The sequence below is a fragment of the Lygodium microphyllum genome, chromosome 3 (genome assembly GCF_053477565.2).
Source record: "Lygodium microphyllum isolate KBCC chromosome 3, Lygodium_microphyllum_v1.1.10, whole genome shotgun sequence".
NCBI lineage: Eukaryota > Viridiplantae > Streptophyta > Polypodiopsida > Schizaeales > Lygodiaceae > Lygodium > Lygodium microphyllum.
The window spans coordinates 73,218,114-73,245,470 of NC_141137.1; the positions used below are offsets into that span (position 1 = coordinate 73,218,114).

General features: G+C 42.7%; 1 protein-coding gene across 1 annotated transcript in view; it reads left to right on the plus strand.

Moving 5' to 3' along the window:
* The window catches only part of LOC148038504 (putative protein phosphatase 2C 27), a 67,235-nt gene that overhangs the window by 4,858 nt on the left and 35,020 nt on the right, over window positions 1-27,357 (plus strand). Inside the window, exons 2-3 of the mRNA XM_087672835.1 lie at window positions 14,754-14,918; window positions 15,653-15,864. Coding sequence (XP_087528961.1) covers window positions 14,754-14,918; window positions 15,653-15,864 — 377 coding nt within the window. The remainder of the gene's footprint in view (window positions 1-14,753; window positions 14,919-15,652; window positions 15,865-27,357) is intronic.

The following is a 27,357-nucleotide window of genomic DNA, read 5'->3' on the forward strand; positions in this document are numbered from 1 at the left end:
CTTGGTACAGACCAGCGGATTGATCCTCGTGCAAAAACGAAGATAATGACGCGAACAAATTCTGGGATCCAAAAATAGTAACTCCCTAAATTTTAGGAGTTGCTTCCATTGCATCCCCACTAGTCTTCTGACCATCTTTACAGACTATGGCTACATCCAGATTTGCAATGTAGCTCAACTGAAAGTGAATTTCCACTGATGACCCCACATGGACTAATCTCTTGAAGATTTGTCCATCTTCACTTTGAACTAGTCTCTTCCAGGCTAGTTCTTCAACACACTTGTCCATATACACTTTCACAAGTCTCTTCCAAGCTTGTCAATCTACAGTGCCATCAGTCTCTTCCAGACTTGTACTGGACCTTAACTGTCCAGTCTTGACTCACTAGACATTCCTGTCTGTTTCAAATACTGGCCATGCAACTCAGGCATTTAGATTTCAAGAGGGATCCTTCCAAAAAGAAAAACCAAATAAAATATGTAATAAAGAAATCAACAAAAAGGTAATAGTTGTCACAGTCTTGTGACATACTTCCCTCTCGAAATCGCAAACGTCCTCGTTTGCATGAATGTTATACATGCTTCCAGCTAACCCAGTGAACTTACACTTGGTAGCACATGTACAACACATACATGCTATCAGTCAACATTGTGTACTGAACACACTGTTAACACATGTATGTTCTAACTGTGAAACATGGCAGACTATCATCATGTGACTCCACATCACTGTTTCCAGATATAGTGGCCGCTACACCACAATGATATCCACATAGTGGCAGATTCTCATTTGATGACTCCACATCACCTTGACTAGAGATCTAGTGGCCGTACATCAAAATGATATCCCCATTGAGTCAATTTACAGAATACATGCCCGATCGAGTAACCATTGTTACAACATGTATTCAATTCAATAGAAGTAAAACTGTATTCTTGCAAGCAATACTTACTTCTTTAGCACTAAGAAAACCATATGGACACAATAAGTGTTAACCTGTACAAAATCTGTTTCTGTACATAATTTCTTTCTTGAGCAATTGTCACTTTGACAATCTATTTCAGCTTAGAGATACAAGGGGTCAAGGTAGGTTGGAAGCGAAATGCTTCAAGGTAAAGTTCCAACACATTAGGTGACTCTGCAAGTTCACTTTCGTCCATTCACTTAGCATCTATAGTTGGATAGTTCTTGAACTTAGCCAAATACCTTCTAGCAACCTTGCCTTTCACTTTCCTTTCCTTGTGTGCGAGTACCTGTTACGGAACAAGAATTTCATCAAATTCCTCAACTTCGGGCTGTTCCTCAACTGGCATATCTTCTGGCACATCGCCCACATAAGGTCTAAGAAGACTTACATGGAAAGCATTATGAATCTTCCAATTGTCAGGCAATTTCAGCCTATAGTTGACATCACTAATCTTCTCTGTTACTTGAAAAGGCCCATAGTATTGCATACTAAGCTTAGTGAAAAGACTTTCCTTGCCTTTCCGCTTCTTTAAGCGTTTTTCAAACCGCAACAGTACCCAATCACCAAGTGAAAATATCAATTCACAACGGTGATGATCAGGAGCTTTCTTTTGCTTTGCCTGAGTTCTTTCAAGGGCATGTTTAACTTTCTGATACATTTTACCCATACTCTGCACATACTGACTGCCTGAAAGATCTTATCCTTCGTATGCAAAATGGGAGGAATCTTTTTACCACCTTCAACAATTTCAAAAGGGGCTTTGCCTGTTGATGAATGCATAGTATTATTGTATGCATACTCGACCAAAGGCAAATATTGCTCCCACTTTGACTTGTGCTCTGACACAGAGCACTTAAGCAAATCCAAGACAGTAGAATTTGCCTCTTTTGACTGTCCATCAGTCTGTGGATGAAATGACGATGAGAACTTAAGCGTTGTGCCCATGTTCTCAAATATGCCTCTCCAGAATAGACTTGTCATCCGTGGATCACGGTCACTGACAATAGACTGTGGCATACCATGATACTTGAAGACGTTGCACATAAACAAACGTGCCATTTGATCTGGTTTTATCTTCTTCCTGACAGGAATGAAATGAGCCTGTTTGCTAAACCTGCAAATAGTAGTCCATATCCCATCATTTCCTGTCTGTGTCCTTGGAAGATCAAAGATAAAATCCATAGCTATGCTTTCCCATGGTTTATCTGGAATAGGCAATGGCTGTAAAAGCCTTGGTGCTTTTTGCCTGTCAAACTTGACCTTCTGGCAAATCAAACACTGCCGCACAAAAGCATCCACGTCTCTTCTCAAAGTAGGCCAATAAAAGAATGTCTCTACTGCTTTGACTGTCGCATCAATACCACGATGCCCTGCATACGGTGGAGAATGACTCTCTGTCATAACTTTCCGTCTCAATGGCATAGTCACACATAGTCTACCATGCATCAACATGAAACCATCCTTGAGAAGATAATGCTCATGATGTTGTCCATTGACAAGCTGATCAAAGATCCTTGCAAAATCTTCATCATCAGCATACAGTTCCTTCATATCATCAAGCTCATGATGATAAGGAATTGACACAGGTGAAATTTGTGGCTTCCTTGACAAAGCATCAGCCACAACATTCTTTTTGCCTTCCACATGCATAATCTGAAAATGGAACATTGACAAAAAGTTTGCCGAACGCATATGCTTTTCTGACAGCTTAGTCTGAGTTAAGAAATAACGCAATGTCTGATGATTTGTCTGGACAACAAAATCTGCCCAAGTAGGTAGTGTTTCCAACTAGAAAGCGCATGAATCACAGCCAACAATTCTTTCTCATAGACCTGCATAGTTTGCTCTGGCCCTTGCAAGATTCTACTTTCATAAGCCACTACCCGGCCATCTTGCATTAACACTGCACCAATGCTATTGCCACAGGCATCACATTGGACAACAAATGACTTCCTAAGATCTGGCAGAATGATCACTGGACTAGAAGTCATCTTTTCTTTAAGAAGATTAAAAGCTGAAATCTCTTTCTGTGTCCACTGGAAAGAGACTCCTTTCTTCTATAAAGCATGTAAAGGTGAAGCAATCTCTGCAAAGTTGCGGATGAACCTCCCGTAGTAAGAACACAAACCCAAGAAGCTTCTAACATCATGGACAGTCTTCAAATTTGGCCATGTTCTAATTGCTTCAACCTTAGCAGGATCCATTCGGACACCATCCTTTGACACTATGTGCCCCAGAAACTGGATTTCTTCCAAGAAGAACTCACTCTTCTTGCCATTGATAAGCAACCTATTACTGCAAAGCTCATCAAAGACTGCTTTCAAGTGTTCTCTATGCTCCTGTTCATTCTTTGAAAAGACAATCATGTCATCAAAGAATGTACCAACAAACTGCCTGTATGGACGAAAAATCCTGTCCATCATTCGATTAAACGTAGCAGGAGCATTAGTAAGTCCAAATGGCATTACCAAGAACTCATAGAGACCAAACGTGTGTCAAAAGTGGTGCAGCAATGGAAGCGTAAAGAATATGCTGAAATAAATGCTGAAACACAAGACAGAAGAAAGAATGAACACAGTAGACAGATGAGAACTCAAATGTATGCTCGGGAAATGGAATCCATATCGAACACGAGACAGCAACATACAACGGTGAGTCACTGGCTGCGTGGGCTCCTCAGCACCGGCTCCTCTCTCCCAGAAGGATCTCCACTGATGGATGAAGTACCAAAAGACTGTGGAGGAGGAGCCCTATAAATAGCCACAAAAAGTGGGGAGCATAAAATGCAGTCGGCCAGCATTTAATGCTGGTCGGCCAGCAACAAATGCTAAATAATACATCATAAATGGCCACTAAAATGTGCCATAAAATACTGCATAAAATGCCCAGCCTCTAACACAGACTCACACCATGAGCTGACTAATATCTGCTAACACCCTCTCTCAGATCATGTGTGATCGGATACAATGAAATAGTACAATGATGGAGAATCATAAACTACACAACAAAGAAACACCAGAAGGACCATGGATGTCCAAGCGGTGAGTGGCCAGCCCACCACCAAGAAGCCTCGGAGAGTATCTGATGTCGATGTCGATCATACCAACAACACCTGAAAATAGAGAAGACTCATAGTAGCTCTCTGTGTAATGTCACCTATGTCACTCAGGACATACAAAGCCAATCTGCCAAACATGTCTCTGAACATGTGACCATGGAGTTCCCGCCTTTGGCCAAACCACCAAAGTGTCCCCTCATGTGAGCTCCAGACGAAAGCCTCTCGCTCTCTGTCAAGAAGAACAGCTCATCATGAACCCAGAAATCAACACCAGTCTCTAGGATTTCATTGCCAGATACCGTCGATGCGTCAGGGACATCCCTCTCTGGAACCTGTGCACCTGTATCAAAATATAGATGAGGCACGGCAGCCCTACCAACACCCGCTCACACTCCCTCTCTGGCACCGAGGAGTCGTGAGGGATGACATCATGCCATCATTAGAAAGCAGCTGTGGAAGGGGCCATCAATCCCTTCCCACGATCTGTCGAAGACGATCCCTTCCGCGTCTTGGCCGTGGCCGAGGCTGGAGGATCGGAGTCAGAATCAGAGGCAGATGATGACTCATCGGAGGAGTCCGCATCCCGCTTCTCCTTCTTCTCCTTCTTCTTGGACGCCGCTAACTTTATACAATCCTTCCGTAGATGACCTTTCTTCCCACAATGGTAACACTGTGGTTGCGACTTCTTCTTCTTCGAACCCCTCTCTGAAGCTCCAAGAGCCTCACCTGACCCTCCATACTGTGACGGAAGCCGTCCCTGTAGCTTATCTTCACTTGATGTGCACGGAGGGGCCATCTGGAGGAGGTAGAAAAGAGAAGCAGAAGAAAAGAAGGTCGTTTGGAGAGTGAGCACAGCCAAAACGCAACCAAAAACACCAAAAATAGTGAGTTCACATGCAATATAACCCAAAGGCTGAGCAAAATAAGCCAAAAGCTGCTGCACAAAGTGAAAAAATCAGGTTAAAACTGTCAAAAACAGCAAAAACGGCCTGAATAATCAGAAAAACAGGCAAAAATAATGCTGTAAACAGCAAAACGCAGGCTGCAAACTGAAGAAACAGGGGCTAAAGACTGTTGCCAGCAGTTTGATGAAGGAAACACGGGCAGCAAAGAGTGGAACAGCAGTAAACGCAAATCTGTCCAGAAAAACGCAAAACGCAAATGCTGAAACACTGTCGCCAGCAGCAAATCAGCAGTCGCCAGCAGGAAGGACAGCTGCCTGATCAGCAAGAAGGGTGTAAATCCTGAAATCAGCAAGAAAGCACAGCACAAATAGGTTGCAGCCTGAAATCTGATACCATGTCAAAAGTGGTGCAGCAATGGAAGCGTAAAGAATATGCTGAAATAAATGCTGAAACACAAGACAGAAGAAAGAATGAACACAGTAGACAGATGAGAACTCAAATGTATGCTCGGGAAATGGAATCCATATCGAACACGAGACAGCAGCATACAACGGTGAGTCACTGGCTGCGTGGGCTCCTCAGCACCGGCTCCTCTCTCCCAGAAGGATCTCCACTAATGGATGAAGTACCAAAAGACTGTGGAGGAGGAGCCCTATAAATAGCCATAAAAAGTGGGGAGCATAAAATGCAGTCGGCCAGCAACAAATGCTAAATAATACATCATAAATGGCCACTAAAATGTGCCATAAAATACTGCATAAAATGCCCAGCCTCTAACACAGACTCACACCATGAGCTGACTAATATCTGCTAACAACGTGGTCCTAAATGCAGTCTTATGCACATCCTCTCTCTTAATCTTGATCTGATGGTATCCACTCTTCAAATCTATCCTGCTGAAAATTGACGCTCCTTCCAAACGGCCAAGGATGTCGTCAATTCTTGGAATGGGGAACCTGTTCTTGATGGTACTCTTGTTCAACGCTCGATAATCTATGCACATGCGCCAAGAGCCATCATTCTTCTGCACGAAGAGCACTGGTGAGCAAAAGGGAGATGAACTTGGCTGAATCAGCCCTTTTTCCAACAGCTCATTCACCTGGCTCAATATCTCTTTTTGTTGGGCTGCACTAACCCTATACGGAGGTCTATTTGGTGGGCTACTGCTTGGCACCAAATCTATCGCATGATCCTCAGACCTCTCTGGTGGCAACTGTGATGGTAATGAGTCAGAAAAACAATCATTGAAGTGAGACAAGAAAGCAGACCTATCTCTAATTAACATAGAGAAATTTGACTCATCATTATCCTTGACATCACGTGCAAAAATCAAGTACGCAGAAAGATGATTCTTTATTATAGATGTAATGGCAGAAGCTGATACAATAGGTACAGACTTTCCTTTAAGCTTCACATCAAGCACATGACTTTTTCCCCTATGTTCCAAAGTCAGTGTCTTATTAAAGGCATCCAACACACCATGCTTTCTGAACATCCATGGCATTCCCAACAAGACATCACAGCCTTCAAGTGGCATGATATAAAATTATTCTGCATCAACATAAGACTGTATATGAAGACGCAGCTTTCCAAGAATAGGTGTCACAGACTCTGAGTGGCCAGGACATGCCAACCCTGCCTCTGCTGTGTAGCCCATCTCATCTGCTCTGATGCCCAAAGTAGAAGCCAACTCTGGTGAGATAAAGTTTGCCTTAGTTCCAGGATCAAAGAAAATGAGTACATGTTGATCCCTAACTTTACCCCAAGCTCTGCAAAGCTCATTAGCATCCGAGTGTGGCTTGTCTCCCAGCATATCTGGCACTAAACGTGCTGAAGGTTTGGGCTTCTTTCCTTTCCTGTCCTCTTTATCATCATCAGCTGATCTCTTATTCTTGTCCGGACAGTTAGACGCAATATGACCAGTCTGCTCACAGATAAAGCACTTCCTCTCAGCCATTAAAGTCTTTCTCTCTTCAAGAGACTTGCGCACAAAAGGTTTCTTCTGGTCCTTTGGCTGCTGTCCAAAGAACTTGGCTGGCTTCTTCTTGAACTGCCAAGATTTATCTGTGCTTTGAGAAATCTGATAAACCTATTTACCAAATGGCTTCTTTGCTGAAAATTTCTCAGATTTGTCCTGTTTAATGCTGCCCCCAAATCCACTTGACTGTCCCAACAATAATGCATTTCCTGTAGTGGCATTCTCAATTAACTGAGTCAAAGTGGTGACCTTTGTCTTTGTACAATAATTCCGGAGTTCCTTGGGCAGCCCACAACAATATTTCTCTATCTGCTCAATCAATGGCACTTCCCTATAAGAAGTGACTGGAAGTAAAGCCACCCAAAACTTCTTATTATAGTCTTCCAGATCCTTGCATTTAGATGCATCCAAATTGTGCCAAACTGGCATAACATTGATCTCAAATTCATTGGTCAACCAAGCAGAAGCAAATACTTGCTTGAAGTAAGTCCAAGTGGCAGGAGCCTGTCCTTGCATCAACAGTGTGCTCCACCACTGACTAGCATTATCCTTAAGAAAAGTGGCAGCTTTCCAAACCTTAGAAGGCTCTGTAAAGTTCCCTCCTGCAAATGCGGCATCAAACTGCTGTAAGAAAGAGAGTGCCTTAGTCCTAGTTTCAAATCCTCGAAAGATGTCAAACTGTACGGCTGCACCACCTTCCTTGTATGGCTTTGGCTTCTCATGAGCCATCAAAGGGTCCGTAGGATATGCCTATAACATAGGAACACTAACAGATGGCATGGGAATTGTCGGACCACTGACTACAGGGCTTGTAGACACAATACTTGCTTGCTGGTTTTGATAACCAGCCATATCAAAAGTGCCTTGTGGCATGCCAAAACTGCCCTGAACTCCCTGAAATCTAGGCTGCATGCCTATATTGCCATACATGGGGTTTGGCATAAAACCCTGCGTACCCCCAAACACTGTTCCTGGTACATAAATCTGGTTTCCAGGCACATAACCAACCATACTCTGAAATACAGATCCACCTCCAAAGTACCCAGGATATGCAGAGGTCGGTGGGAAAACCTGTGGTAAAGCCTGAAAACTGTTTCCCTGTCCATTTATGCCAACATTTGGCTGTTGTAAAGTGGCAGGCTGAACTGGCAATGCCTGTGTAACTAGCGTTTCCGCCACCTGTTCCTGGACAGTCGGAACCAATCTTGGAGTCTCCATTGACTCCGCAAGCTGCCTTGGTGTTTCCACTGAATTTGCAGCATGCTTACCCTTATCCTGGACCTCTACTGGATCCAAAATCTTTGCAGATTGCCCCACTTGCTGTAAAGGAAAGGAGGGCTGCAAAAATGCCAAAAACCTTGGATTCTGCATCACTTGAGTAAACATACTCACAGCAGCAACTAACTGAGTCTTGAAAATGTCTTCATCCATAGAAGAAGTCGTATGAACTTGTGGCTCAACCATAATAGGAGGAGTAACAAACTGTGGAGGTCTAGAAGAGTCTCCCACCTCATGAACAACAGGGATCTCCTGTGATGAAGATGCTTCCTCTCTGGTGTCTTCCTTTCTATCAGCCATAATGCACAACTCTGTGTCTTACACCCAAACAAACCCTGGCTCACTCTTTAGGGAAAAAGTGATTCGATCCCGGCAATGGAACCATGAAACCGGCCTGTTCACTGGGAAGGGCGGTAGTGCACAACCACAATATATAAATGCTTTCACCCAATTAACAGTCGCCCACTTTACCTGAACTTAAAGACACAGGATCAAGAAGAAAAACAGGAAGCTAGAATGCTCCTGTTGCCACACAGACACCCTGTTGACCCCTAAGTTAGGCGCCCCTTGCCGTATTTCTTTATTTTTAAAAAGAGAAAGTACAATGGGCTGTCTTTCACCTATTCTGGGTGAAATTTGACAGCATAACAGTACAATTACTGACCCAAATCAAGTTGACCAGGAGGGGAAACTCTGCCCAAGTTTGAAACTTCTGGTTGGAGTGCAGAATTGACCATTTCAGTCTGCTGTAATTACTGGTTCAGACCTGTTCTGAGACCTGTTTACAACTCATACTGTTCCCTGTACTGTTCAGCCCACTGTAATTACTGGTTCAGACCTGTTCTGAAACCTGTTTTCAGTTTATATTGATCCCTGTACTGTTCTGCATCATGTGGGCCAAGTGCCCCTTGATTCTGACATCATTTGGGCTCTGAATTAACCTCTGAACAGTCCAGAATCAGTACTGATTTAGTGCTGATTCAGACACTTGCTTGGTGAGATTACCACCCTCACCTGTCCCTGCTGGGAACTGCAAACAACTGCTTCTGTTCCTGGAGAAAGGAGGCTCTTGCCTCATGCAAAAACAGCATTTTCCACACAGCTGTACCTGAATCAGAAGAAAGGCCCTTGATTCTGCAGCATAACCATACTGTCAGGGGGGGAGAGAGAGAGAATAGGAACCTAGCTCAGCCCTCTGTGCATCATTGACAGGGTAGTCCAGCTCTCAAGAGCTCTCCATCTGCAACAACCCCTCTCAAATGAGCCCCTTCCAGCCCAAAAACTGCATGCCAGCCCTCTTTAAAGAGGTAAGTGCACACATTTGTGCCAAGTGGCAGCACTGTAAGATATTTCCCGTTCTAGCCTTCCGGTCTAAAATTCTCCATGCTCGGTGCAGAATTTGACCTCGGCACAGACCAACGGATTGATCCTCGTGCAAATACGAAGATAATGACGCGAACAGATTCTGGGATCCAAAAATAGCAACTCCCTAAATTTTAGGAGTCGCTTCCATCCCACTAGTCTTTTGACCATCTTTGCAGACTATGGCTACATCCAGATTTGCAATGTAGCTCAACTAAAAGTGAATTTCCACTGATGACCCCACATGGATTAATCTCTTGAAGATTTGTCCATCTTCACTTTGAACTAGTCTCTTCTAGGCTAGTTCTTCAACACACTTGTCCATATACACTTTCACAAGTCTCTTCCAGGCTTGTCAATCTATAGTGCTATCAGTCTCTTCCAGACTTGTACTGGACCTTAACTGTCCAGTCTTGACTCACTAGACATTCCTGTCTGTTTCACATACTGGCCATGCAACTCAGGCATTTAGATTTCAAGAGGGATCCTTCCAAAAAGAAAAACCAAATAAAATATGTAATAAAGAAATCAACCAAAAGGTAATAGTTGTCACAGTCTTGTGACAATGGATGAATCTCCTTTGGACTTGAAAGAAAAAGAGGCTTTAAGATGGTGTCCATACATGTGTTTTGGTTTGGATGGGCATTCTCCATGTGTTGAAGTTCAATAGAAGTGGGCACATCAAAAGAAGATACCCCGTGCAAAGACGCATCTTGAAGAGAAAAAGGTTAGAGAGAGAGAGAGAGAGAGAGAGAGAGAGAGAGAGAGAGAGAGAGAGAGGACAATTTACGAAAAAAGAGAGGACAATTTAGGGCTTAGGGAATGCGAGAGAAGAGAGCAGAAGAAGTAGAAATAGTTCTGCATTCAATGCTACAGTAATAAAAAACATTCAAACCCCTTAAAGTCAACAATCCAATTATCTTCACAAGTTTCCCGCTTTTTCCAATCGAATTGAGATGGCAAGCTCTCGTCTAATAGAGCATGCAAATACATAAATACCAATTCCCTCGTAGTATTGAATGTAGAAAATATTGTAGTCCTAGGGAGGTTTAGGTAAATACGTTGCTTCGACAATATGAACTTGACATTGCGTGTGGCGCTCAACCGTTGTACTCGTCATAGTGGATTCCTATTCCCAGTTACATCTTGCACATATTTTCTACATTCTCGTAGTATTAAATGTAGAAAATATTGTAGTCCTAGGGAGGTTTAGGTAAATACGTTGCTTCGACAATATGAACTTGACATTGCGTGTGGCGCTCAACCGTTGTACTCGTCATAGTGGATTCCTATTCCCAGTTACATCTTGCACATTGTCTCTTTCATCGATCTTGTGTTCTTTCATTATTCCGTTGTATGTTTTGCATTCCTAATATGGTATCAAATGTTTATGGTTTGTTGATTCATTCTTACTGTTTTTCTTGTGATTGGATCAATCTTGAGTTTATAAATTCAATTCTCATTATGACTGGAATCGTTAAGATTTTGTCTTCTTTTGAAGATACACATTTTTTTCTCTTGCACTCTCGATCACAATCTTCTCTCTCTCTCTCTCTCTCTCTCTCTCTCTGTGTGTGTGAATATCAACAATCATCTTTCGTCTACACGACTATCAATAGTCATCTTCTCTCTCCCAATGCTCACATTCACTATAATACTGATATAACATTTAATCTTAATGTTAAAAGCAAAAGGAATATGAACATTACATTTTAACGTAAAGATAACATTTGATGTCACCTTAGCATTAACATTAAAAAGAACATCAACATTAAATATTACATCAACAAAAAATACTTTCAATATAAATTCTTTGATGCTCATTTGGGCTACAAGGTTTCAATTTGCAATGATGGTTTGCCATAGCTTTGGAGTGGCAGCTCCCTAGACTCCAACCCATTAGAACAACCGAAAACTCTTACACACAAGCATTGCCCCAACACAAGCAGGGGTATGAAACAAAAAAACATACCTTGCTTTTGTAGCCACCACAGGACGTGCCCCTTGTATACACCCTTTCCACCATGTCCCATACCACCCTTAACAAGATGAAGGCGTACCTATTAGACACGAACCATCACGGTTTTGTGTAGGTCATTGAATCTCGCATCCAATTGTAGGTTGATGCTCTTATACCAATGGAACGTCCCCCTAAGATCCAACTTGCATACAAGACATGACGCATGCGAAACTCAACATAGAAGGGATTGGACATTAGACTCATATCCTAGCCATAGAGCCCCTGAGCTTGAGAGCTAGCAGCACTTCAAGTCACAACCATATCCCAAGGGTTGGCGTCCCATCCCATGAGCCCACACCATCCTAGTGTACAGATGTGTTGGCCAATGGGCCAAGAGTCCAAGAGTGGTGATCACACAATGAATGTGCACAATAGGGCCTTGAGTCCTATTTAAAGGACTTTGTTGCCCTAACCCCAAAGTGTCCTTAGTGTATTCACACTAAGTCACTTCGTAGTTACGGTGACTAATGCTACTAGCACCCATCTGGATGTCTAGGGACATAATAGTGCTAGATTAAGGGCAATAGGCGCTAGCATTAGTGCATATACATAGACAAACTCTAAGTATAATATACACAAGATGACCAACCATAAAACTTTTTGGCATCTACTTACATGAAAGGTCCAAATTGAGTATGAAGGGAGTAAAAGTGTTCAAGCCCCATATTGTCCCTCACTAGCTCAACGATAGATCATGGAAGTCATAGCAAGGAGATGACGTGTCACGTGACATGTTGCCAACAACATGGTGCGTAGTGAGAGCATTGTTGTAATGAGGAGATGGCATGACAAATTATTGCTAGCAACATTGTGCCAGTGAGAGCATTGTCAAATTAGTACCAATTACTTTGTGAACTTTGGTTGTGGCATGCAATTCATTTTTATTAAAAAAGAGGAACTTAGAAATCTCTCTTTTGAAGGGAGCACTTATGCCACATGCTGTGAATGCAAGCAAAGGGCCATACTTTGTGTCAAAAGTGAAAGCAACACCTAAAATCAAGTGCAAGGAGGGATTTGGGAAGAAGCAATGGGAGTAAAGATATCAATATCAAGTGCAAGGTCATTTATGAGGTGGTTTGTGTCAAAAATGTATTTGTGGCCCATAGTCCTGTCCCAATCATTTCCTATCAGGAGATTGTAACATTTATGGATTTAAATATATTTTTTGGTGCTAATGTTATTGGTGTGCTTGTTGCAACGTTATGATACTGTTAAGACAACAAGGCCTTTGTGGAGTTTGGCGATTCCCAAGTTGTGTTGGGCACCATTAAGCTAAAGTTGTTTTATCATACACTGCTTTGTATTGCACAGTTCTTGAAAGGCATTATGGCTGGGCTATAGCCTCTCCATTTTTGCAGTAATGGTCCATGCATTAATACATAGCTGCACAGGAGCGAGTGTTTGCTATTTTTCCATCTGAACACCCCTGTTTCTTATGGAACCTGTGTTTTGATTTGATAGCCATGTCCTCCTAATCAAATCGGACATTTTTTCTTTTCGTTGCACTCTGTTCCAGCAAACGATTTTTTCATTATCAATTCTTGATCATGTTTTCGTGTGCGTTTTTTCAAAATTTCAATGTGAATGCTTGTTTTTCCTTCCAAAGGTAATGTTCATGTTGTCTATCCTGTTCCCATTGTTGTCTTGCCTACTTTTCCTTTTTACCACACATCAATATGAGGCTTGGATCTTTTTGAATTAATTTTTCTGAGAATTTTTTCTCACAAAATTTGCTATGAAATTTTATGATTATGTCAAGTTTCTTTAATCAAACTGCAATATAGCTCACAGGAGTAGTAGTGATGTGTGAACAGTGAGAGCTTCAGCATTGCTTTCCTCCAAATCACCTACCTCTTCTTGTTGCTAGCATCCTCAGCCTCCCCAAGTTTTGCTGTTACTTTATTTGCTGCATTATGGATTATGTAAGAGGCAGAGGCTACTTCAAGTTATGTTGTTGGGATAGATTCTTTGCATGTGGCCCGCTTTACCATTCTAGTTCACTGGCAAAGCAAGCTTAATGGGACCAACTAAGGTTGTCTTCAAGGACTAGCTGTGGGATCCCCTTCTTGACTCCAGCTCTTTGCCTTCAACATTCTTCCAATGTTCTGTCTGGAAGGCCTTCAAAGGAGCTCTGCACTTGATTGCTATTCTTGCTACTTTTTGACTTTATGCTCTGTTTAAGCCACGATGCTTTTTTGAAGCCTACTTTGGAAAAGCCACTCAGCATGTACACCTGTGAACAGCAGAGCAAAGTGATAAATGACTCAGATTTCATGCACGTGAAACAGAAAAGCAACAACTATAATGGGCATCATTGGCCAACAATTTTCAGCAGTCATCCTGTCAACAGGGGCGCCGTCTTTCTTTCCATCAGGCATAGATATTACTGCTGAATGGTCAGGAGCGCGAGTTGATGAAATTTGCAAAAACAGGAACCGTCCCTGTTGTAACTCTGATAGCTTCTGCTTACAGCTTCAGCAATTCTGCAAGTGGTCAATGGAGCCTTCCCTTTTGTGCCAAATGAACTCTAGCTGTGTAAAATTTGTAAGGATAACACAAGTTTCAAGGGTATCCCATGGCTAGAATCTGGTAGAAAACACTGAACCATTTCTCTTTCCTTAGAAAGAGACCCTTCCCTGTACGGATGAGATCCCCTCATGTGACCCCCTGGTTGTCATCCCCCCTACCCTCTGTCAGTCCACCATGACACCCCCCTTCCTTTTGAAGTCTCTTGCAAAAATGCACATTCCTATCCTATGGAACCCCTTCTTAAAAAGGGAAAAAAATCAAAACAAGGAGCAGACTTGCACTAGCCACCAATCATCCACTGTCTTTCCTTCTTCTATATGTGATTAAAATGACTAAAATGACAGATGTATCATCTAGATGTTCCATTTGAGTTGCTGCATGTCTGACAAAACACAGATCCTGCCTTTGGTAGTGCTATAATTTGTCAATGCATTGTGACATGATTAGATGACGGTACATCAAATGGATCGATTATCTACAGGTACAAATTGGGCTGCTTCACCTGACTGTGGTGGTGATTACATGGCCTGTTTGCAAACTCTTCAGGAATTCAAAAGATTGTTATCCTTATTTACCAGTAGTTGGACTGTTCTGTAAATGGTTTTCCTTTTTGAAGTATGGAGTGTCAGGCTCATATGCTATATTTTTTTTGCAGGTACAGGAAGATACCGAGGCAAGGCTTAGTTTGAAGAGTGAGTTTGTACCTCTGATTAGGTCAGGTGGTTGGGCAGACATTGGCTGCAGGAGACAGATGGAGGATACACATGTTATTGTAAATGACCTGGCTCTTGTTGGGGGAGGTTCTGGAGCTTACTATGGGGTGAGTTTTGCAGGGGATCTTTTGTTTCTTGCATGTCAAGGACTGTATATTGTGTCTCTGCTGGATATGTTTGCATGCAGCTCCTGAAAGAATGGTTCAGGTGCTAAAATACATCGTGCCCTTCTACTGCTTGCAATCTTAGTACTCCTTTTGTGGCTCATTGGCTTGCAAAGCTACAAAGTTTTTCTTATGCTTGGGCCTTTAAGCAGTTATATCTTTAGTTCTCATGCTTCTATTGTTTCCTTCATCCACAGCAACACAACATATGTATGTGCAACTCCATTTTCTTCTTAGAATGGTATGTTCACATATCTGCACATCCATTTTCTGCTTTGTGCATTTACACTCACCCTCAGCCGATATGCTTGGATGGATTTTTAAGAGTTTCCTTCTTGGACTCAAAAATTCTTGAAAAGTTCATTGTTTCATTCTGAAAAATACACTCGGGGCACAAATTCTTAACTCTTGCCATATAACCCAAGGATGTGCACAATCAGGTTGTCTATATGTCATGATATACAAATTCTCAACTCTTGCCATATAGTCCAATGATGCGTACAATCAGGTTGTCTATATGTCATGATGTGCAATCTGAAATAATGCATGCATTTGAAAATTGTTTCAGTAATTCATCTCCTTTTGCAACAGTTGCACACTTGAAATGTTTTCTTTAGTTCCATTTGCTAAAAGAAAAGCTCTGAATCTGTAGCTGTTTGATGTTATGGAACTCACAGGTGTTTGATGGCCACAGTGGAAGCCATGCTGCAGTGTTTGTTAGAGAGAATTTGCTGAAGTTTATCTTAGAGGATATTTCATTCCCATCAGCTGCAGAGAAGGCAGTCAGGCAAGCATTTTTACGAACAGATCAGGCCTTTGCCGAAGCTTGTCAAAGTGATGACCGACTTTGTTCAGGAACGACTGCTTTGGCAGCATTGGTTTTGGGAAGGTCTGTTGTCTATTGTATAGTGAATGTATTTAGCTGTTGCCTTTTTGTTACCATTAGATTACCACTTGTAGAACTCTATCAGAGTCAGCTCTGTTGTTGAGCATATACCATTTGACTTGTGAATGTTATTACAGGTATTCTCTGCTCTCTACATAGTGTAACCTTTTTTTGGAAAGCAGCATTGCTCATTGCCATGCGAACTGCAGTGGAGGCTGAAATCACCAAGTGTAGAGTGTCCTTAAAACTTTTTGGCCTGCAGGGCCAGTACAGGATGTAGTTGAATTCAACTGCACAGCAATGTGCACCCTTTCTGTAGACCTACTGTAATAGTTCCGGGGGAGATCTCAGGAAAACCATGGTAGTAGGCTAGTAGCTCTGCCAGGAACCCACTCAGAAATGCACGAACTAAACTGCCCAGAGTGGACTGGATGACCAGGCTGCGAATGCAGTCAGAAAATGCTGAAAGCAGGTTACATGTGGATGGTAGCAGTTTGCAGTTATTTACGCCAGATGGGACAGCAAACTGCTGAAACAGCAGGTTGGCCGGGTGGAGTGCACTGGAGAGATGGCCTGATCATGCAATCTCCCACATGATGCAGGCAGTAGGGTGTGCAGATGGTAGCAACTTTAGCTCACATGGGAACTGCTGAAGTGCAGCAATTAATTTTCCCAGCTGGGGCAGCAAACTTCTAACTGCCACAACAGCAGGTTGGCCTGGTAGACTGCATGCAAGATGGAAATGCACCATAGGCTTAGCGCTACTAGGAAGGCAGAAGACTAAATGGGCAGAATGACAATTTTCAGAATGCAAAGTTCTGATGATGAAGCTCAGAAAACATGCCTGAACTGACAAGTCACATATGCACATACTTAACTTATGCTTGGTGAGACCAAGGGGCGGTATTACTTGTTTGGGACTCCTGATTTTTGTGACACTGGCTGACTAATGCCGACTTTTGTGCCAATTAAATTTACTATAAAATAATATCCTAAATTGCCTTAGAAATCCTCCATTTTAGACCCTTAATCGAGTTGGATTGTTGCTCACGGTGGCATCTAGCCTAGCTCACAACGATCACTCACGAGACTTTTGGCAATTCTCACCTATTCAGTCATGTTACACAATCCCCTTCCACTCAGCTTGTTTTTGATGATTGCATGGTGTCCATATAATATGCTCAGTGAGTGTATGTAACATATCCTCTCATTGTCAGAGCTCCAAATATTCTCATTTGACTTAGATTGACTTAGATTGAGCTTCACAAGCAAGAGATGACAAGGCACCACACAAGTGACTTCTAACACTCCCTTTCAGATCCTAGAAGTGGTAAGAAGGCCAAGGAGATTGTCAGAAGTGGAGCAGCGGTGGAAGCATAAACATGTGCTGAAATAAACTGCTGAAACACAAGACAAAAAGAGAAAAGAAAAGAACACGATACAGATGAGAACTCAGATGTATGCACGGGAAATGGAATCCATATATCTGAACACGAGACAGTGGCATACAACAGTGAGTCACTGGCTGCGTGGGCACTGGCACTGGCTCCTCTCTCCACAGAGTCTGCAGATGGTGAAAATGAAGTGACTGACTGAGGAGGAGCCACTGAGTATAAATAGGCTGAAAAAGTGGGGAGCAATAATGCTGGTCGGACAGCATTAATGCTGGCCGACTGGCGCATAAAAATGCTCCACTGGCATAAAATGCCACACCAGAAAAATACCTAAAATACCTAATAAAAATGCCCAGCCCTGATCAAGCTCAGACTCACACATGAGCTGACAAATACTCTGCTAACACCCTCTCTCAGATCATGAGTGATCTGATACAATACAATAGTACAATGAAAAGGGATCAGAAACTATACAACATAGAACCACCAAGTAGAACCATGGATACCCAAGCAGTGGGTGATCAAGCCACCACCTAGGGGCCTCGGAGAGAACCTGATGTCGATGTCGATCGTACCAAACACCTGAAAATAGAGAAGATCATAGCATGTCTCTGTGTCCATCACCAATATCTTGCAGTAGCATACAAGACCATCCTGTCAAAAATGCCCCGGAACATAGGTGACCATGGATTCCCCGCCTTTGGCCAGACCACCAAAGTGTCCCCTCATGTGAGCTCTAGACGAAAGCCTCCCACTCTCTGTCAGAGAACCAGCTCATCATGAACCTGGATGTCAATCCCAGCTCCAAGATTTGATTCCGCCAGACTGAAGTCGATGCGTCAGGGACGTCCCTCTCTGGAACCTGTGCATCTGTATAAAAGTATAGATGAGGCGCGGCTGCCCCATCTGAACACCCGCTCACACTCCCTCTCTGGCACAAGAGAGTCGTGAGGGATGACCTCATCACCACCACTAGAAAGCAGTCGAGGAAGGGGCCACCAAGCCTTTCCCGCGATCCGAAGAAGAGGATCCCTTCCGCCCCTTGGACTTCACCTTGGTCGGAGGATCGGAGTCGGAGTCTGATGAAGAAGAGGGCTCATCGGTAGAGTCAACATCCCGCGTTGTCTTCTGCTCCTTCTTCCTGGAAGCCGCTAACTTCTTGCAGTCCTTCCGCAAATGTCCCTTCTTGCCACAGTGGTAACACTGGGCCTTCGACTTCTTCTTCCCGTCACCCCTCTCTGAAGCTACATAAGCCTCACCTCCATAATGTGCCGGAAGCCGCCCCTGTAATCTCAAGGATGCATCATGGTTGTCCTCATCAAAGTCTTCAGGAAGAGGAAAAGGACGGAGAGGTCGAGCAATAGCTCCACAGACGATGAACCATAGCCGCTTCTGCACAAACCAAGCTTTCATGACAGCACTCCATGTGAGATAATCAGGTCCATGTAACTTATCATCAGTGGAAGTGCACGGAGGAGCCATATGGAGAGGATAAGAAGAGAAGTAGAGAAGAGATGGAATTTAGAGAGGAGACACAGCCAAAACACAAGCACAGACTGCAGAAAATGAGAGTTCACATGCAATATAACCCAAAATCTGATCAATAGAAGACAAAATCTGCTGCAGAAAGTCAAAAAATCAGTCAAAAACTGCCAAAAACAGCAAAAACGGCCTGAAGGAACAGTCACCCAGCCATGAGAGATGCTGAATCAGCAAAACGCAGGCTGTAAGCTGGAGAAAAACAGGTAGAAAACTGTCGCCAGCAGTTGCAGATGAAAAACGCAGGCAGCAGAGGGTGCAGAGGCAGCAGGCGATGGCAAAACTGCAAAAAACGCAGGCTGAAAACAGCCCCAAAACAGGTCGCCTGGCTGCGATAGCAGTCGTCTGATCAGTAGGGGTACAAACCAGTCCTGAAATCAGCAAGAAAACACAGCAGAAACACAAATCCTGAAAACTGATACCATATCAGAAGTGGAGCAGCGGTGGAAGCATAAACATGTGCTGAAATAAACTGTTGAAACACAAGACAAAAAGAGAAAAGAAAAGAACACGATACAGATGAGAACTTAGATGTATGCACGGGAAATGGAATCCATATATCTGAACACGAGACAGTCGCATACAACAGTGAGTCACTGGCTGCGTGGGCACTGGCACTGGCTCCTCTCTCCACAGAGTTTGCAGATGGTGAAAATGAAGTGACTGACTGAGGAGGAGCCACTGAGTATAAATAGGCTGAAAAAGTGGGGAGCAATAATGCTGGTCGGACAGCATTAATGCTGGCCGACTGGTGCATAAAAATGCTCCACTGGCATAAAATGCCACACCAGAAAAATACCTAAAATACCTAATAAAAATGCCCAGCCCAGATCAAGCTCAGACTCACACATAAGCTGACAAATACTCTGCTAACAGATGGAATGGATATGAGGGTGGCAAGGGGAGTGCAATTGCCGATGAAGTCTGTTGATGATGAATGCCGACCAAGGAGTAAGATTCCCTCTCTAGATGAAAGCCCAATTCAATGGGAGGCCAGTGTAGGCTATTGGGAGTGGAGATACCTCGAATGGGTCACTCTAGAAAAGTTGATTGGAGAATGGGTGAGCCAAGGCTCTACGTTAATGGAGAGACAATAGAGAGGAGCTATGGAAGGCTCTAAAACCAGCCAAAAAGGAATAATAAGGACCAAGGACTAGGGGATGGGTATGCAAGTGGCAAGAGGTGATGGCTTAGTGACGAAGGAAAGAGATCCGTTGCATGAAAGCAAGGCTTGTAGAGCATTGCAATCCTTGAGGAATTCTCTCATGATCTTGGTAATCCCCTCCCCCCTTGAAACACAAAGGTCCAAGGAATCCATAGTTGCATCTTCATATCGTTCCCCTTTGAAAGGGATTGGGGGTATGAGGGAACCACTAGAGGAGATGGTAGGGGATGGGTGGTGCACAAACAAGAACAAGTGTGGCAATAGACAACTGCCATGGAGGGCCCTTCGCACTTGCGAGGGGAATGGAGCTTATGTAGCCCCCTCTCTTACGGGGCTGGTCACAAGAATGGCTCTTGAAGAAGAATCCTCAACAAATACGGTTTGCTCAGTGAAGATAACTCAGATACCATGTTTTGTAAGGTCATGAACGAAGAGGAGATGGAAGCCCAAGTTTGAAACATGTAGGACTCTTGAGAGGAAGCTTAAAGATGAACACTTTGGCAACACAGGCCAAGGTGCCAATACCACAAATTGGCATCGATGAGATATCACCGATAGTGATTGTATCCTCCTAAGTACACCGCTTGTTACGGGGACGTGTATTTTTAAGGCTTAGCTTTGGCATTATTAAGTTATGCACATGTGAGGTGCATGTGAAGTGCAAGTAAGTTAAGTCACAGTGATAGTCCAAGTACCCAAAGTGTGTAGTGGGTGACATCGGCAAAAGTTGTATCAAGTTATGTGGGACAAGTACTTGTGGGTGCTTGGTGTTAGTTTGGGCCTAGGACATTAAATGCGCCTTTAAAATGTCTTGTGGTGATAGTAGAACTAGGTATTAATGAATTAATTAATGCTAGTCTAAGGTTATTAAATGTTGAGAGCAACTTAAGGTTCCAAAGGGTTTAGAACATTAAATGTGGATGGGCACCCAATTATTGGTCAATGTCAAATGGATAATTACTTAATTTTCAAAAATTAAATTCTTAAAATTAATTAGGTAATGCTGGTAATTGCTTTTAGAAGGCTGCCACTTGGCAAACTTGACCATGCAAGCTGAGAGAAGGCTATTTGGGGCTGTCTGAATGTGTAGACAGCCATTCAGGGGGTATAGGAAAGTGGAGAGTTGTTACGAGTGAGGTTTCCAGCCAGCCAAGAGCAGATTGGGGGACTGTACCAGCCAGCAGAAGATCCACCAACAGCAAGTGACAGCATCTAGACTTTGGAGGCCACCTTGAGGTTGGCGATATCTTGGTAGATCAGGTGACCCTTGAATGCGAAGGGTGATAGGATAAGGGCAACAAGTTTTTCTCCGCCTTAGTGAGAGGCGATGATAGAAGATGGCTTGTCAGTTATATTGCAGTTTTACTCCCCTTTTGAGCTCTTGGTGCTATCAAAATCGGCATTAGAACTACCACTCCAAAAGATTCTCTCTCATTCTATGATTGTCCCTTTACAATTCCCAATAGATTTCAGCCATAGCAACTCCCAACAGATTCCAGCCATTGGTGAAGAGTAGCAATGAGTTTTGTTGCTGAAACCCTCATTTACAGCAGCAATTAGGGTTTCTTAGCCACCTCCGGATTTGTGCCCAATAATTGAAGACCTCATATTTAGAGTACTAACTATGAATTTATAATTTATAGTTGATCTGCAAGGTGAACCCATTTCCATTTGATTCGGCTTGCATGCAAGAGTCCAAGTATCAACTTGTGGTCAATCTCTAGTCAAATCAATGGGTAAATTGATTATTGTTGTTATTGGTCATTGGTGATAGCCCAAAGTATTGGAATTTGTAGAGAGATCAGTTGGCATCTCAATGTACTACAAATTCATAGCAATATAAGTAAAAGAAATACTGCAAGGGGCGCTAGTTTTAGGGCCAATTGGGAGGCACGAATTGGTGAAGAATTTGCAAAATAAGATTGAGCAAGTGGTTGGTCAGCCTCTCTATTTATTGTTTGTAGCAAATACATTGTCCACACGTGTCATGGCAGGTCACTTGAAGCTGGACGATGGCTAGTTGCAAGTTGCACCATGAATTAAGATGTTTGTTGATGGAGGGATGTAGACAGCAATGGATGAAGGCAAGAGTGGTGAAGAATTAGCAAAACAAGATTGAGCAAGTGGTTAGGCAGCCTCTCTATTTATACATACATATGGATTCTCCCAAAAGTTTGGGTGCTTGCTTATGGGATACACAAACTTTGGTAGTTTTGAGTTGTGGGGTTGCTTAAAATAAGCCAATGAAGGTTTAGTTGGTATTGCACCTTTTTAGCTTAATAGTCCCTATTAGGCCCAAAACTAGAACTCATGAGGGATTGTGAGACTAGCTCACCCCATAATACCCAAAGGCATCCCACCCCAAAGCAGCAAGGGTATTAGTCTGGGGTTGCACAATGGCTACCCAAGGACATACCAAGACTGTAGAGGCGATGGGTATCTTACCTTTGGAGCCCAAAGGGCCAACCCAAAGAGGCCAAGGCATTGAACATAGGGTGCTCATGAGTCACCCAATGGCCTACTAGGACTTGCAAAGGGGATGAAATCACTTTGAACTTTATGGAAAAAAAAAGAAAACATAAATATGTATCAATTAGGGAAATGGGATGGCTAGACTAAACATCACAAAATATAAAGACTATCCGAACCACTTGCGTGGTGTCGATGACCAAAAAAGTTATATAAGTATGTGTAGTATGTTGCAATAAGATGTATTATTGTTGAGATTGCCATATGATGTGCCTAAAATATGGAGGATCCCAAGTTGACTATGTTGTGATGAAGGAGAAGGGGTAGCTTGTACAAATGCAAGAAGATTTTCACCCTTGGATGGGCGCTTGCCAAAAAACAGGTTTTCTCTCTTCCAAAGTGCTCCATCCACTAAAACACCATGCCAATGCATCATTTATGCAAGGGGTAATGCAAAGTGTCATGCTCAAACAAAATGCTATGCAATAGTATACTTAGATAATATTTTTGTAGGGGAATTGTTCACTTGCCTAAGCATCCTTTTATAATTGTGATTATTAAGATGCAAATGGATGATGATACAAAATATAAATGTAGTGACCAAATTCCTGTAAGCACCAAGAGAAGAATACCACCCTCTCACCACTGCACAGTGGAAGGAGATATAAGCACTCCCTCTCACCTTAAGATGTCTATGTCAATGTTGATGGGGGAAAGGGACACCCAAACAAGTAAAGTGAGGCATATGTCTAGCATAAAACTTTTGAAATGAGTGGTCTCCAACATAGCCTTAAGGAAGGTGATAATTTGGCCTTGAGAGAAGATGTCACGAGGACATGAAATTTTATTGCTTGCTTAACATTTGATTAAAAGTTAATCAAATGTGCAAATGTGACTTGCACATGTGAGATGCAAGTAATTATTTCACAATGTGGGACCTAGGACCTCGAGATATCAATTGGTGCCAAAGGCAAAAGTTGTAATAAGTTATGGTATAGGTTTTAGGTGGTATCAGGTGTTAGAATTGGGCCTACAACCTTTAATTAGCCATTAGTGTTGTAAAAAATAATAGGTATGCTCTGATACCATGTCAAAATAAGCGACAGTGCAAAGAGAGAGTAGAGTTTGCAGGGAGTAATACAGAGTGTGTACGGTAAACATTGAGAGAGGAGAGAAACTCAGAAGCACAAGAACCCCACGGCGATGATGCATTGAATCATGCAAAGAGAAGAAAAGCTGATACAACGGAGTTGAAGCTCAAAAGACAACTGCATTGTCTTGTCTGAATTAGGCGTTTGTACTTATGGGAAGTTTTTCACAGTGAAGGGAGCGAAACATAGTCCTTTGGGGTGTGGACTATCGAAGTAATCATTAGAAGGTAAAGGATAGTTGTTGAGGGAGCGAACTACAGTTCTCTGATGCCGTCGGAGATGTAGAAGATGATCACTAGTTGTTGAGGGAGCAAACTGCAGTCCTTTGATGTCGAGGAGTGATATGGGTAGCAAAACGCAAATCCCAGAGTGTTAGAGCTGTCAAATGCAGCTAGAGCAGCCCAAATGTTGATGCTAGGTGGATAATGATGATGCCAGATGATGGAAGATGAGCCGAGCTGCAAAAACGCAGGTCCCAATAGCCTCTGTGGGACAGATGAGTGATGCTTAGTGATGGAGGAGAAGCTAGGCTGCAAAAATGCGGGTCCTAGCAACCTATGATAGATGAGTGATGCCAAGTGATGGAGGAGGAGCTAGGCTGTAAAAACGTAGGTCCCAATAACCCTTGTGATAGACGAGTGATGAAATCATTGACGCTCGGTGATGTAGACTGCTACCAAAGGCTAGGAGTGGAGATGATGATGCTAGGCAAGGAGAAGACCTCTAGATTGAAAGATGTAGGTGAAGGTGGAGCTTGAAGAAGAAGGGTAATGACGTCAAGCAGATGATGGTGACGCCATGTGGAAGATGCTCCAAATGCAAGGCTTGATGATGGAACATGGTTCCTGAAGTAGACGATGAAAGGTGAAGGCAGCCACGAGCCACGAATTGCAATGTTCTTTTGAAGGGTCGTGAGGGTAGTGGAAGAGGCTAGTGAGAGAAGGGAAGTGGTGGTGGTGATTGAAGAAGGTGGTGAAGAATGACTGAAGAGAGAGGTGAAGAATGAATGATGGTGACGCCATGTGGAAGATGCTCCAAACGCAAGGCTTGATGATGGAACATGGTGCCTGAAGTAGACGATGAAAGGTGAAGGCAGCCACGAGCCACGAGCCACGAATTGCAATGTTCTTTTAAAGGGTTGTGAGGGTAGTGGAAGAGGCTAGTGAGAGAAGGGAAGTGGTGGTGGTGATTGAAGAAGGTGGTGAAGAATGATTGAAGGGAGAGGTGAAGAATGAATGAAGTGGCTATCTATTTATAGGCATAAGTTGTTTATGGTGGTGCACCATTGTGTGGGCATCCATTGAAAAAATGGCCAAAATGTGGACACTGGCTCTTTTTGGGGTTGTCAGTGCGAAACCTTGAATGAAGTGAATAAATTGAAGAAGTGGTTTCTCAACAAGTGTTAGTGGTGACACTAGGGAATTGGCTCACCATTGGGAATTGGCATGAATTAATTAATTAATGCCACTTCTGGGCTAATGAGTGCTCAGGATCACTTGGGTGATAAATTGATCAAGCTAATTTAATTGTTGGTCGGTTAGATTATTTGTTTGGGCACAGAAGTAGGTGTTAAATTAACTTGTTTGGATAATGCTGGAAATTCAGTTTAGAAGGCTACCACTTGGCAAAACTTGCCCATGCAAGTTTGGGAAAGCTGAATTGGGGTTGAAGGGAGAAGAAAATCTCGTTTTTGCATTTTGGAGCTATTGGAAGGAGAGGTTGGGTTGTTACTTGCTTTTGGGGCCATTTCTTAGCCATTGGAGACCATTTTGGTGAAGGTGGTTGCATATTATTGACTATGGAAGCTGGTGATTGTGGCTAATGCATTTTCTCCTAAAGATCGCAGCCTTTGATACTCCCTTGGTTGTTGATGAATCATGTTGGGGTTGGAAAATCAAGTTAGCAACTCAATTTCACCAAATTCTTGCGACAAATGTTTGAATTTTCTTTCTACAGTATTCTCTTTCTTTCTCCAGCCATTTTCTAGCTTTGCTCCAAGTTTTACAACAATCCAGCCATTGGAGGTGGAGATTTTGGTGAATCTCTATTGTAAACCCTAATTTATAGCAGTAATTAAGGTTTGACAGCCACTTGGGGAAGCATGCCCAGATTTGAAGGGGTTAGACTTGAAATTTTCAGATCAGTCTTTTTCAGGAGGATTCAAGAAGCTAGTTAGCTAGCATTGAATTTGGGGCTATTTTATTTTCCAATGAACACGGGTGATAACCAATCTCCTAGCAAATCAAGCAGCAAATTGATTTGAAGGCTTGTTGGTCATTTATGATAGCAAGGGTGCTTGGATTAGTGGAGATTTAAGAATCTCTGCTGTACTCCATCCATTTGTAATTTAAGTTAAAGAAGTACCGCAAGGAGTGCCAAGTTTTGGGGCCAACAAGCACAGGCTATTCAATGTCCAAGATTTGAGTGGTGACATTTGCATTTTCAGTTTATGTGAATTTTATACTTGCTATAATTAGTGTTAAATCAGGTTAGTACTACCCTATTCAAGGAGGAAGGTTGGTTTCATGGTTCCATTGCTGGGATACCATAAGTTGTGACATTTGCATGTTCAGTTTATGTGAATTTTATACTGGTTGTAGTTAGTGTTAAATCAGGTTAATACTACCCTATCCAAGAAGAAAGGTTGGTTTCATGGTTCCATTGCTGGGATACTATCAACTCCCTTGACTTGGTGTGATCGAGGCACCTGATTGAAGGTCAAACGTTTTGCTCTAGTGTTGAAATTGTGTTCAACTGAGCATTCACAACAAGTATGTCATCTTATAGTGAGATGGAATCAAGTAGTGATGATGCATCTCATTTTGAAAATGCACATAATGATGGGGAAATGCAATGCCTAAGCTTGGAATAGGCTTACTGTGTGGATAGCAAGGAGAAAATGTGGTTGTTGACCAAGAAGTGGGTCCTCCAAGGCCACAAGATACTAATGAGGGACAAAGAGATGAAGAATACGACGACTAGTCCAAGGCTTGGTTGAAGGCAACAACTGATATCTTTGTTCAATTGGCCAAAGATCCACAGTGTGGGAGATTTTTGAATTCTCCGAAAAAGGATAGTAAGGGCAAGAAAAAGATGTCATCTTCAAAGGGGGCTCACAGCAAGAAGCTTTGAAAGGACCACCACCATAGCCTAAAGATGCACCCAAGGTTGGGGATGAGCAAAAGCAAATGGTACCAATGGAATTGGATTTCCAAATGCAAGGCCATTTTAGTAGTGCCAATCCAATGGGTTTTGGATAGTTGGGCATGCATGCAATGATGGGGCAGCCAAGAGACTTTGGTGGTAGCACTATTTTTTATGCTATGGTGGGTTAGGGACCACATACGAGAATTTCATGGCACAACTCTGAGAAATGGTATCAGCTATGGAGGAGAGAGAAGTAAGAGATAGTGACAGTGTGTGAGTTGAAGCAAGAGAGTAGTGTACTTGTTGAACTGAAAGATAGAGTGATAGTATAATTAATGTTTAGATCAAGGGTTGATCTAACCAGCCTTCCACCAACTAACTAGAGTTAAGTTTATTTACTCTAGAGCCTAGTGTCAGTACTTTAATGTTCTAAGACACTAGGTGTACAGACCTTTCATTGACACTTTAATAAGTGTCCATATCACACGAAATACATTTACTATCCAAAATTGACAAATTCTAATACCTCCTTGTAGTGCCAATGTGATGAAGTACAAGGATGATCAATCACCAAAGGGTAATAAGTTCAAGGACTTTTGAAAAGCTTCAAACTTCTCATGTGGTAACACTT